General features: G+C 46.8%; 1 protein-coding gene across 5 annotated transcripts in view; it reads left to right on the top strand.

Annotated features, from left to right (window-relative positions):
• Nucleotides 1–82: 82 nt before the first annotated feature.
• The window catches only part of PCNT (pericentrin), a 233,547-nt gene continuing 221,417 nt past the window's right edge, over nucleotides 83–12,212 (top strand). For 4 of the 5 annotated variants that reach the window (XM_084644031.1, XM_084644033.1, XM_084644030.1 and 1 more), the window contains exon 1: nucleotides 83–260. In XM_084644031.1, the coding sequence (XP_084500157.1) occupies nucleotides 213–260 (48 nt within the window). In that variant the 5' untranslated portion in view covers nucleotides 83–212. Of the gene's footprint in view, nucleotides 261–289; nucleotides 377–12,212 lie in introns of those variants that run through there. The other variant, XM_084644032.1, reaches the window with a different exon arrangement.

Below are 12,212 nucleotides of genomic sequence, written 5' to 3'. Positions count from 1 at the left end.
CCGAGCCCCACGCGGGGCGCCCTGCCTGGCCTGGGGCGGGGCGGGGGGCGGGGCCCCGGTCCCAGCGCGGCCCTTCCCTGAGCGTGGGCTCGGCGGGCGCCATTGTGAGCCCGCTGGGGCCGTGAGGCGCCTCGGAGCCCGTTCCCCTCCCGCAGCCGCCCGTCGGGAGCCTGCCCCGTTCGTCGGGCTCGCCCCCCGGCCCGGCCCCGGCCATGGACGCGGAGGAGAGGCGGAGGAAGCTGGAGGCCGGTAGAGCCAAGGTGATGATGGCGCTCCCCTTCCCCCTCTCCGGGGGGGCTGGGACTGCCGGGCTCCTTCCCCGCCCCGGGGGGCCGGCTGCCGGGCTCTTTTCCCGCGGGGGGGAGAGTGGGTCAAGGTGGGTCGATGAGCGGCTGGACTCCTGTCCCCCCCGCCCCCCAGGCTGGGGGGGCTCCTTTCCGGTGCTTCAGCCCCCCCCCCCCGGTGAGCTGTGGGGGGGGGGGAGTCCCCATGACAGCACCGCGGCGGGCTGAGACCCCCGGCTGGGGCTGTGCGTTGTTTAAGGTCGGTTCTGTGGCAGGGTCGCAGCCCTGACCTGAGGCTTCGCGCTCCAGGCCACCCGCCGGGGCCCTTAGCGGCGCGCGGTGAGGGTCTCCTATGGCCGGTCTCCTTAGTGTGCCCCCTGCTTCACAAACACACAAACCGGGCTGTTGCCCCGAGAAACCTGTAGTCAAGAGCCAGTCCTGCAATGAGCTCTGTGCAGAAATCTCCCTTGGTGGGGCGAAGTCCTGCACCACTGAAGTTTTGGGATCTAAGACACCAAAATCCGTGTAAGTGAAAATGTGGTGTTTGTTTATGGATTGATTGGCCCTGGATTCTGATGGCCCTTCAGTTTCCTATAAAGAGCAAACTGAGGATAAGTGGGTGAAAACGGAAGAGAGTATGCAGTGGATATTTTGTGAGTTGCACCAGTGTATAAATCAATTAATGTTGCGTGTGTGCACATCTTGCGTACGTACTTAAGTGCAACTACATCAAAATGGTTAATTTTATATATAGTCAGTGACAGTTCTCCTGAATTCCAGCTGGGAGTAGCTGAAATGCTTGTCTTGCTGAATGCCCTGCCTAATGCAGGGATATTGGGGAAACAATCTACCTTGGAAATCAATATAAAAGTTACACTCAAGGTTGGGAATTTTGTTACCAACGCCATCTGTTTTTTCATTTGGCTCACTTAAAAATTGCTGCTTTGTTTTAACATTTTAATCTTAAATGCAGGTTCTAAATGGCTTCAGTGTAAGAAAATAATGGTTTCAGAAGCTGTGTAACCAGAGAAGTGAGAGTCTTAATTTGGTGGCTTTGGAGGGTTCTCAGGGGTCAGGGGGATCAGAGTTCAGAATAGTGGTATGAACCCAAAATATGAGTTACATTTTCTGCTGCTTAAATAACTGATAAACTCTAGAGGCATGTCAGGGTCAGAGTAAGGATGATTCTTTTTTAATACTTACACTTCATTTACTTGGAAGTATATTGATACTTAAGATTATAATTATAGGTAGTGGGAAACAGATTTATTCTGTACTAAGAGTGGAATGAAAAAAACGTTTACTCATATGTACAAGGTTAGTATTGTTATGGTCAATGGAACCTCCCATGTGTTTAGAAACGTACAGCATCAGGGCCCGAGAATGTAAGCTTCTCACTGCAGTTACTGTTGTCTTTGTCTTGTACAGTGCTGAGCGCTTTGGTGATACCTAACAAACAAATAGCACTATTTGGAAAAAAAAAAAAAATCACATGTGCTTTACATTGATAAAACCTGATCATTTTCATAAATGTTGATATGACCAGTCACTATATCATTTATGTCCGAGGTTTCTTTTGTTTTTGTGGACTGTCTTTGGTCTCCAAGTAGAGAAATATGATGCTGAAATCAGTGATGAGCTGCCAAAATCTTAACCGGTTCCCTCCTCACCCCACTAGGGGGTCATGGCCCATCCCCCGGGACCCCTGCCCCATCCATCCCCCTCCCCTGTCCCCTGACTGTCCCCAGAACTGGGCAGGAGGGTCTCGTGGGCCACCGTAGTGGGTGCCCACTCTGGCTCCTAGGGGCGGGGTAGCGTAGCTAGTGGGGGAATAAGGGGAGCAGCCGCTCCCCCCACTGATCACATCAAAAGTGGCGCCTCAGGCACCGACTCCGTGGGTGCTCTGGGGCTGGAGAACCCCGGGGAAAATTTGATGGGTGCAGAGCACCCACTGGCAGCTCCCCGCTCTGCTCCTGGCCCCAGCTCACCTCTGCTCCACCTCCTCCCCTGAATGTGCCGCTTCGCTCTGCTTCTCCGCCCCCTGGGCTTCCCGCGAATCAGCTGTTCACGCAGGAAGCCTGGGAGGGCTGAGAAGCAAGCGGCGGCTTCTCACTCAGGCCCAGGGAGGCGGAGACGAGTTGGGGTGGGGAGCGGTTCCCCTGTGGTCCCCGGGTTACCTGCTGCAGCGCGGGCAGCCCTCCTTGTGCCCCCCCACCCCAGCTCACCTCCGCTCCACCTCCCTGGGCCTGAGCGCGAAGCCGCCGCTTGCTTCTCAGCCCTCCCAGGCTTCCTGCGTGAACAGCTGATTCGCGGGAAGCCGGTGGGGTGGAGAAGCAGAGCGGGGCGGCATGTTCAGTGGAGGAGGTGGAGGCGGAGCGGAGGTGAGCTGGGGCTGAAATGGGGTGGGGAGCTGCGGGTGGGTACTCTGCACCCACCAAATTTTCACCGTGGGTGCTCCAGCCCTGGAGCACCCATGGAGTTGGCACCTAAAGCGCCACATTTGGCTGGTTGTTAAATTTAGAAGCCCTTTTAGAAAGGGTTGTCCCTAGCGAACTGGTGTGAACCAGCTCCAGCTCACCACTGGTTGAAATGGTAACGGAAGCCACTGTGATCCAGCACATAGGACAGTAGACTGGGAATCTAGTTGTGAGTTGGCTATCCATCTGCTGCGTAACTTCAGACTGGTCTTAAGTTACCAAATCACACTACGTCAAATTTAGTATCAGTGGCTGTAGCTCTTTAGCCAGTGAGAATATGAAATGCTAATTTGAGAGTTCTTACTTGTATTTCAGAATCGGAGAGACATGGTGGGTGAGGTAATATATTTTATTGGACAAATGTCTGTTGGTGAAAGGACTAGCTTTCAAGCTACCCAGAGTTATTCTTTCAGAAGGAGGCATTTTGACAAAAGGAGTTTATATTTAATGACTTTTTTTTACCTCAGAGTAAAAATGATAGTCATCACACCTGAACAATTCCATCATATACATTGTGGGAAATAAAAGTAGATTCTTTTGAAGCACTGTGGATAAAATGTAGAAAAAAAATCACTTAAATATCAATTTTATCTTTTTACCACTACTTACATGTAGTTCTGACCTATGACTTGACCTAATGCTCTTGTATGTTTCTCTTGGCTGCATTATACAGGTCAAAGTAGTACACGATGTGTGAGCAGGATTTTGTTAAAACTTTCCTTGTATTAAGTCCCCTATTAGTACAGTATCTGGCTATAGTAAGAAAAATGTGGTATTCTAGTGTAAGAAACAAACTGTTCCCACCTGTTGGACAGCTGTCACTTTGCCATCTCCAAATCAGTGGGGGCTTATATTATATTTAAAGCTGCATGCTGCGCCAGTGTTGCATCTTAGGACTTGGCTACACTTGCGAGTTACAGCGCAGTAAAGGAGCCCCAGGCACACTAGCTCACCACCCGTCCACACTGGCAAGGCACTAAGAGCTCTCTGACTCCGTGGCTACAGCGCTGCTGGTACTCCACCTCGGCGAGTGGAATAACGTTTGCTGCGCCCCTGCTGGAGTGCCGTGGTGCCAGTGTGAACGAGGTATTGCGTTACTGCGCTCTGATCAGCCTCTGGAAACGTCCCATAATCCCCTTAAGTCAAGCAGCCACTCTTGTTTTTGAATTGCTGCAGGAATGCGGATATGCCTTTTGAAAGCTCTGTTTCTGACAGTTGGCTGCTTATCTGCTCCTAGACAAAGCAAGTCATTCCTGTGGAATGTTGTGTGAGAGAGAGGCGGGGGAGGGGGAAGAGGGGAGTCTGCTGCTCTCTGAACTTACAAGACAGCATGCTGACATGGTCTCAGCCCCACAAAACCCAATCTCTCTCTCCCCCCCCCCAACACTCTCCCTGTCACGCTCCGCTGCCTGCTCCCCCATTTGAAAAGCATGTTGCAATCACTTGCATGCTGGGATAGCTGCCCACAATGCACCGCTCCGAATGCTGCTGCAAGTGATGTGGTCATGCCAGTGCGCTTGAAGCTGTCAGTGTGGACAGACTGCAGCACTTTTCCTACTGCGCTCTCCGAAGGATGGTTAACTCACAGCGCTCTACATCTGCAAGTGTAGCCATGCCCTAAGAGTTCTTTAGTTCAATATTAAATGTTTAGCTTTTGTAGGCTAATTAGTTACATTACACTACATAAAAATTCAAAGGTAGGTAAAAATCAGAGCTACTGTTACACCTCTAATTACTCAGGTGAAATATTTTATTTAATATTTGTCACCCTTCCGCTGTCTTAGCACTCTCATTCTGAGGAAGCTTAATATCCTGATGTTGCCTGTTCTGAACCTAAAAGAAACATTAACTAGGTTTCTGGAAGCAGTTCTGTGGATCAAATGTGGGGCTTAATCCTGAAAGTTCTGTGTGAAAAGACCACTGTAGAATCCCATTAACATCAATGGGACTCTGCATGGGAGTCTGACAAGGTGGAACAACTTGTATGGTTCAAACCATGGTTAGAAGAAGAGCAATACTGCCAACCCTGAACATTCAAAAATGTTGAGTCAGCCCTCCCTGCCTTTCCTGAAGTCATGAGATTGGTTTAAAAATTGTGAGATTTAAAAAATAAATTTCTGTGTTATTTATTTGCCTTCTGGTGTTCGTGCCTTTTAGGGTTCATATTTTCAAACTTTTCTCTGCGTCCATGTGGGGTAGAAACTTAAAAAAAAAAAAAAAAAAGTGAGAGAGATGAGGTTCTCACATAGTCACATTACACCAGCCGCTGGCATGTCATGGAAAATGCCAACTATTATGAGATTTGCAATAAAATTATGTGACAAGTTACTCTACTCCCTGTAGATGTAAAAAGGACCAGAAGTATTCCATTATGTTTTTTGGTTGTCATCTTGTGGATTTCCAATTTACTATAGAATGAGGTGAGGAAAAAATCTACTTTGCATCAACTAATGCCAGTATCAGAGAAAGTGATTTTAAAATACCGACAGTAAGGAATGTCAATACAGTACTTGTGAAATATCCTCCTTTTTATCAGGCCTTTATGCTTGTTTTTATAAACATATCTTGGGCAGCTTATCTGTATCTAGCCATCGCCACCATAGATCCTAAAAATTCTCAAGAAAATATCCAAGGTACTGTGGTTATTAAATGGAAGTGAAATCAGAACCAAAGAAGGAATTGTCTGAGTTCAAGAGTAGTTGCACTTGATCCATCTATCCATCTCTTGTTGAGCAGTCTGAGAAACTAATATGGTGGGATTCATTCATAGCTGAATTATTAGGGCAGTGTAACTTACAAAGAAATTAAGAATATAACAAGAACAGACAAACTGGGTCAGACCAAAGATTCATCTAGCCCAGTATCCTGTCTGCTGACACTGGCCAATGCCAGGTGCCCCAGAGGGAATAAACAGAACAGGTAATCATCAAGTGATCCATTTCCTGTTGCTCATTCCCAGCTTCTGGCAAGCAAAGGCTAGGAATACCATCCCTGCCCATCCTGGCTAATAGCCATTGATGGACCTATCCTCCATGAATGTATCTAGTTCTTTTTTGAACCCTGTCATAGTCATGGCCTTCACAATATCCCCTGGCAAAGAGTTGCACAGGTTGACTGTGCGTTGTGTGAAAAAATAAAAACTTCCTTTTGTTTGCTTTAAACCTGCTGCCTATTAATTTCATTTGATGACCCATAGTTCTTGTGTTATGAGAAGGAGTAAATAACACTTCCTTATCTACTTTCTCCACACCAGTCGTGATTTCATAGACCTTTATCATATTCCCCCCATTAGTCATTCCTTTTCCAAGCTGAATAGTCCCAGTCTTATTAATCTCTCCTCATACGGAAGCCGTTCCATACCCCTAATAATCTTTGTTCCCCTTTTCTGAACCTTTTCCAATTTCAATATATCTTTTTTTGAGACGGGGTGACCACATTTGCACGCAGTATTCAAGGTGTGGGCGTACCATGGATTTATATGGAGGCCATATGATATTTTCAGTCTTATTATCTATCCCTTTCTTAATGATGCCCAACATTCTGTTCACTTTTTTGACTGCCGCTGCACATTGAGTGAATATTTTCAGAGAACTATCCACAATGACTCTAAGATCTTTCTTGAGTGGTAACAGCTAAGTTAGACCCCATTATTTTATATGTATAGTTGGGATTATATTTTCCAATGTGCATTACTTTGCATTTATCAACGTTGAATTTCATCTGCATTTTGTTGCCCAGACACCCAGTTTTGTGAGATACCTTGGTCACTCTTTGGAGTCAGCATTGGACTTAACTATCTTGAGTATTTTTGTATCATCTGCAAATTTTGCCATGTCTCTGAGTATGCCTTTTTCCAGATTATTTATGAATGTGTTGAACAGCACTGGTCCCAGTATGGACCCTTGGGGGACAGCACTGTTTACCTCTCTCCATTCTGAAAACTGACCATTTATTCATACTCTGTTTCCTATCTTTTAACCAGTTACCAATCCATGAGAGAACCTTCCCTCTTATCCCATGACAGCTTACTTTGCTTAAGAGCCACTGGTGAAGGACCTTGTCAAAGGCTTTCTGAAGATCTAAGTACATTATATCCACTGGATCACTCTTGTCCACATGCTTGTTGACCCCCCTCAAAGAATTCTAGTAGATTAGTGAGGCATGATTTTCCTTTACAAAAACCATGTTGACTCTTCTCCAACAAATTATGTTAATCTATGTGTCTGACAATTTTGTTCTTTATTATAGTTTCAACCAATTTGCCCTGTGCTGAAGTCAGGTTTACCAGCCTGTAATTGCCGGAATTACCTCTGAAATTAGGTTCCCTGTAAGCCACATGGCCGCGCAGGAGCCTATTTAGCACTGTGCAGGCACTCAGGGAACTCGCATGGGGCCAGGCCAGGGGTGCCCCTCCCCCAGCCTCAACCTAGCCCGGCCCTGCTGGGGCACCCAGCCTTGCCGCGGTCCAGACCTGCGGTGGCCGGGGTTCCCAGCCCTGCTGTGGCTGGGGTGGGGTGGCACGGCCACGGAGCTGCTGTGGTGTGGAGTGGCGCCTCCCCCCACAGCCCAGGTGCTGTTGTGAAGAGAAAGAGCTGGGGGGAGTCCTTTCTGCCCGCTGTAGCCCCGGAGTACTCTCCTGCACTGCAAACTCCTCATCCCTGGCCCCACCCCAGAGCCCGCACCCCCAGATGGAGCCCTCACACCTCTGCCCCCCAACCTTCTGCCCCTGCCCTGAGTCCCCCATCCCTGCACCCCCAGCTGGAGCCCTCACCCCCTTCACTGAACCCTCTGCCCTGGCCCTGAGCCCCTCATCCCCGGCCCCTCCCCAGAGACCGCACTACCACTGCATGAATTTGTAGAGAGGTAGTGGAATCTCCATCCTTAGAGCTTTTTAAGGCCTGGCTTGACAAAGCCTTGGCTGGAATGATTTAATTGGTGTTGGTCCTGCTTTGAGCAGGGGATTGGACTAGATGACCTCTTGAGGTCTCTTCCAACCCTAATATTCTATGAAGGTAATGTGTCACGCATCTCCTCCATATTGGTGCATGTAACAAAATTGGTTCCGTACATGGGTGGGAAAAATTAGAACTCTGCTCTGGAGCCCTTTAAAAAAATTGGCATCACATTAGCTATCCTCCAGTCATTTGGTACAGAAGCTGATTGAAATGATAGGTTACAGACTACTGTTAATTGTTCGGCAGTTTCATATTTGAGTTTCTTCAGAACTCTTGGGTGAATACCATCTGGTCCTGGTGACTTATGACTGTTTAGTTTATCAATTTGGTCCAAAACCTCCTCTAAATGGCAACTCAATCTGGGACAGTTTCTCAGATTTGTCACCTAAAAAGAATGGCTCAGGATTGGGAATCTCCCTCATCCAGGGGCCCCACTGGTTGTTTAGCAGGCTTCCTGCTTCTGATGTACATTGTTTTGCTATTACCTTTTGAGTCTATGGCTAGCTGTTCTTCAGATTCTTTTTTGGCCTTCCTAATTATATTTTCACACTTCATTTGCCAGAGTTTATGCTCCTTTCTATTTTCCTCCCTAGGATTTAACTTTCACTTTTTAAAGGATGCCGTTTTGTGTCTCACTGCTTCTTTTACTTTGTTTAGCCATGCTTCCACTGTTTTGGTTCTCTTACTATGTTTTTTAATTTGGGGTAAACATTTAAGTTGAGCCTCTATTATGGTGTCTTTAAAAAGTTTCCACTCAGCTTGTAGGGAGTTCACTTTTGGTGCTGTAACCTTTTAATTTCTGTTTCACTAACTTCTTCATTTTTGTGTAGTCCCCCTTTCTGAAATGAAATGCTACATTGTGCTGCTGTGGTGTTTTCCCCGCCACAGGGATATTAATTTTAATATTATTATGGTTACTATTGCCAAGGGGTCCAGCTATTTTCACCTCTTAGACCAGAAGCTGTGTTCCACTTAGGACTAAATCAAGAATTGCCTCTCGTCTTGTGGGTTACAGGACTAGCTGCTCCAAGAAGCAGTCATTTAAGGTGTCAGGAAACTTTATCTCTTCATCCCGTCCTGAGGTGACATGTACCCAGTCAATATGGGGATAGTTGAAATCCCCCTTTTTTATTTTAATAGCCTCTCTCATCTCCCTGAGCATTTCCCAGTCAATATCGCCATCCTGGTCAGGTGGTCGGTAATATATCCCTACTTCTATATTCTTATTATTAGAGCATGGAATTACTGTTCATAGAGATTCTATGGTACAGTTTGGTTCATTTAACATTTTTACTTCATTTGATTCTATGCTTTCTTTCACATATAGTGCCACTCCCCCACCAGCATGACCTGTTCTGTCCTCTGATATATTTTGTACCCTTATGTTACTGTGTCCCATTGATTATCCTCATTCCACCAAGTTTCTGTGGTGCCTATTATATCAATATCCTTGTTTAATACGAAGCACTCAAGTTCACGCATCTTATTATTTAGACTCCTAGCATTGGTACATAAGCACTTTAAAAACTTGTCACCTTTTAGCTGACTGGCATTACATAATGTAATTGAATGTGACTTCTTATCATTTGACTGTTTCTCATCAGATCCTACCTGTATCATCTTCCATCCTCTTCCCATTAGTAGGACATAGAGAATCTCCATTAACAGATCCTCCCCTAAGGGATGTCTCTGTCCGAACCATGTGCTCCTCTGCACCTGTCGGCTCTCCGCCAGCCCTTAGTTTAAAAACTGCTCAACAACTTTTTAATTTAAAGTGCCAGCAATCTGGTTCCATTTTGGTTTAGGTGGAGCCCATCCTTCCTTTATAGGCTGCTCCTTTCCCAAAAGTTTCCCCAGTTCCTAATAAATCTAAACCCTTCCTCCCTACACCATCGTCTCATCCACACATTGAGACCCTGTGGTTCTGCCTGTTCAAATGTCTCTGCGCGTGGAACTGGAAGCATTTCAGAGAATGCTACCATGGAGGTCATGGACTTCAATCTCTTATCTAGCAGCCTAAATTTGACCTCTAGGACCTCTCTCCTATCCTTCCCTATGTCACTCGTACCTACATGTACCATGACCACCAGCTCTTCCACAGCACTTTGCATAAGTCTGTCTAGATGTCTCGAGAGATCCGCAATCTTCGCACCAGGCAGGCAAGGCACCATGCGGTTCTCCTGGTCATCGCAAACTTAGCTATCTATGTTTTTAATGATTGAATTGTCCATTACTAATACCAGTCTCTTCCTAATAAGTGGAGTTCCCTCCTCCGGAGAGGTATCCTCCGTGCGAGAGGATACCACAACATTATCTGGAAGGAGGGTACTAACTATGGGATCGTTTCCCTCTGCTCCAGTTGGATGTTCTCCTTCCCTGAGACTTTCATCCTCTGCAACAACACAGAGGCTGTCAGTCCGGGGGTGGGACCGTTCTACTGTGTATCGGAAAGTCTCAAGTATAGTACTTTCGTCACTGAAGACACCAATCAGTGTTCCGAAGCAAAAAGTCACAGAATTTGTAAAAAGTCTAGTCAACTTCCATTTTGTATTGGTAGACTCTGCTCAACCTCTAAATCTATTTTATGCAGGTCAGTACTGCTTGCTGCTTTTTAACTACAATTATATTTGTAGGCTATCTAAAGAGTCTTTCCTGAAGGTAACTCTTTTCATAGTCTTCACAGGATAGAATGGCTTTTCAGAGTGCAGAGCAGGCTCCTTTACCCAATTCATACAAAACTGGTTGTATTCCAAGTGTAAGTCTGGAAAGCTGTCTGTCCAGAAAAGTGAGGGGAGAGAGGCATGCAAAACTTCTTGGTCTCCTCTTCACTGCATGGTTAACTAGAGTTGCCTGCACTTGAGTTAACTCCTTTCACATAAAAGCAGCCACGCTGCAAAATAATACTTGAGCTGCACAGAGTGGTTGTTCTAGCAGCTGGTGAGTTGTGCTAACTTGATCTTTAGTATCTACCCTCTGATTGGCCAGCCAACTTGAATTAAAACCACCATCATGCTTGATTTCAAGGTTTTTGTGTGTGCATGGAACTTGAGTTAGCTTTGCAGTGAGGATAAGCACTCAAAGGTGCACATCAATGTGGTAAGGCTTGCAACCTCCAATCCCTAGTCTGCATGTAGACCTGAAATGATGGAAAAAGATAGGCTTTTTCCTCTCCACTTTGGGACAGGTGGCACTCAAGCTAAATCCCCAGCTCTGGGAAAGGAAGTATGCTGCCCATACCTAATGACCTCATTGGAGTCTATCTGTCCCCAATAGACACAGAGAGGCTCTCTGCAAAGTTTGTTTTCTGCATAGGAGGAGGGGGTGAAGTTGCAGTAGACAGGGATGGTTGCAGTGTCATTCCTACATATCCACAGAAGATGGTTGCAAAAAGTTCATGCAATGCCAGGCTATATTAGCTTCTCTGCATATACTCCCCACTTTTGCTCCACCTACATCCCACTCTAGAAAGAGGAGAGTACTAGGTAGGATTGAGCCATGCTACTGGGGAAAAGGAGTGAGCTTCCAGAGGGGTGCAGGGTTGTAGTTTCCTGCAGATCACAGGGGTTCTACTGGTGTTGGGGGGAGAGGACTCTGGGTAAAGATGAAATGCCATTGTCCTGACAGAATGATGGAAGGTTATCAATTCAAGGAAGTCTTGATGAGATGAGAAGCTGGATATGAGTCAGCAGTGTGCCCTTGTTGCCAAGAAGGCCAATGGCATTTTGGGATGTATAAGTAGGGGCATAGCGAGCAGATCGAGTGACGTGATCGTTCCCCTCTATTCGACATTGGTGAGGCCTCATCTGGAGTACTGTGTCCAGTTTTGGGCCCCACACTACAAGAAGGATGTGGATAAATTGGAGAGAGTCCAGCGAAGGGCAACAAAAATGATTAGGGGACTGGAACACATGAGTTATGAGGAGAGGCTGAGGGAGCTGGGATTGTTTAGCCTGCAGAAGAGAAGAATGAGGGGGGATTTGATAGCTGCTTCAACTACCTGAAAGGGGGTTCCAAAGAGGATGGCTCTAGACTGTTCTCAATGGTAGCAGATGACAGAACGAGGAGTAATGGTCTCAAGTTACAGTGGGGGAGGTTTAGGTTGGATATTAGGAAAAACTTCTTCACAAGGAGGGTGGTGAAACACTGGAATGCATTACCTAGGGAGGTGGTGGAATCTCCTTCCTTAGAAGTTTTTAAGGTCAGGCTTGACAAAGCCCTGGCTGGGATGATTTAATTGGGGATTGGTCCTGCTTTGAGCAGGGGGTTGGACTAGATGACCCCCTGAGGTCCCTTCCAACCCTGATATTCTATGATTCTATGATCTAGAGTAGGGGTGGTGGGCACACTATGGCCAACGGGCCATGACCGGCCTGTTGGACCTTTTAATCTGGCCCTCAACCTCCTGCTGGGGAGTGGGGTCAGGGGCTTGCCCTGCTTCATACTCCAGCCAGGGAGCGGGGTTGCAGGCTTTCCATGTGGCTCCCGGAAGTAGCGGC

The sequence above is a fragment of the Lepidochelys olivacea genome (assembly GCF_965140295.1).
Source record: "Lepidochelys olivacea isolate rLepOli2 genome assembly, chromosome: 11".
Classification (NCBI taxonomy): Eukaryota; Metazoa; Chordata; order Testudines; family Cheloniidae; genus Lepidochelys; species Lepidochelys olivacea.
The sequence above is the reverse complement of the archived record's forward strand: the minus strand, read 5'-3'. Positions and strand labels throughout refer to the sequence as shown.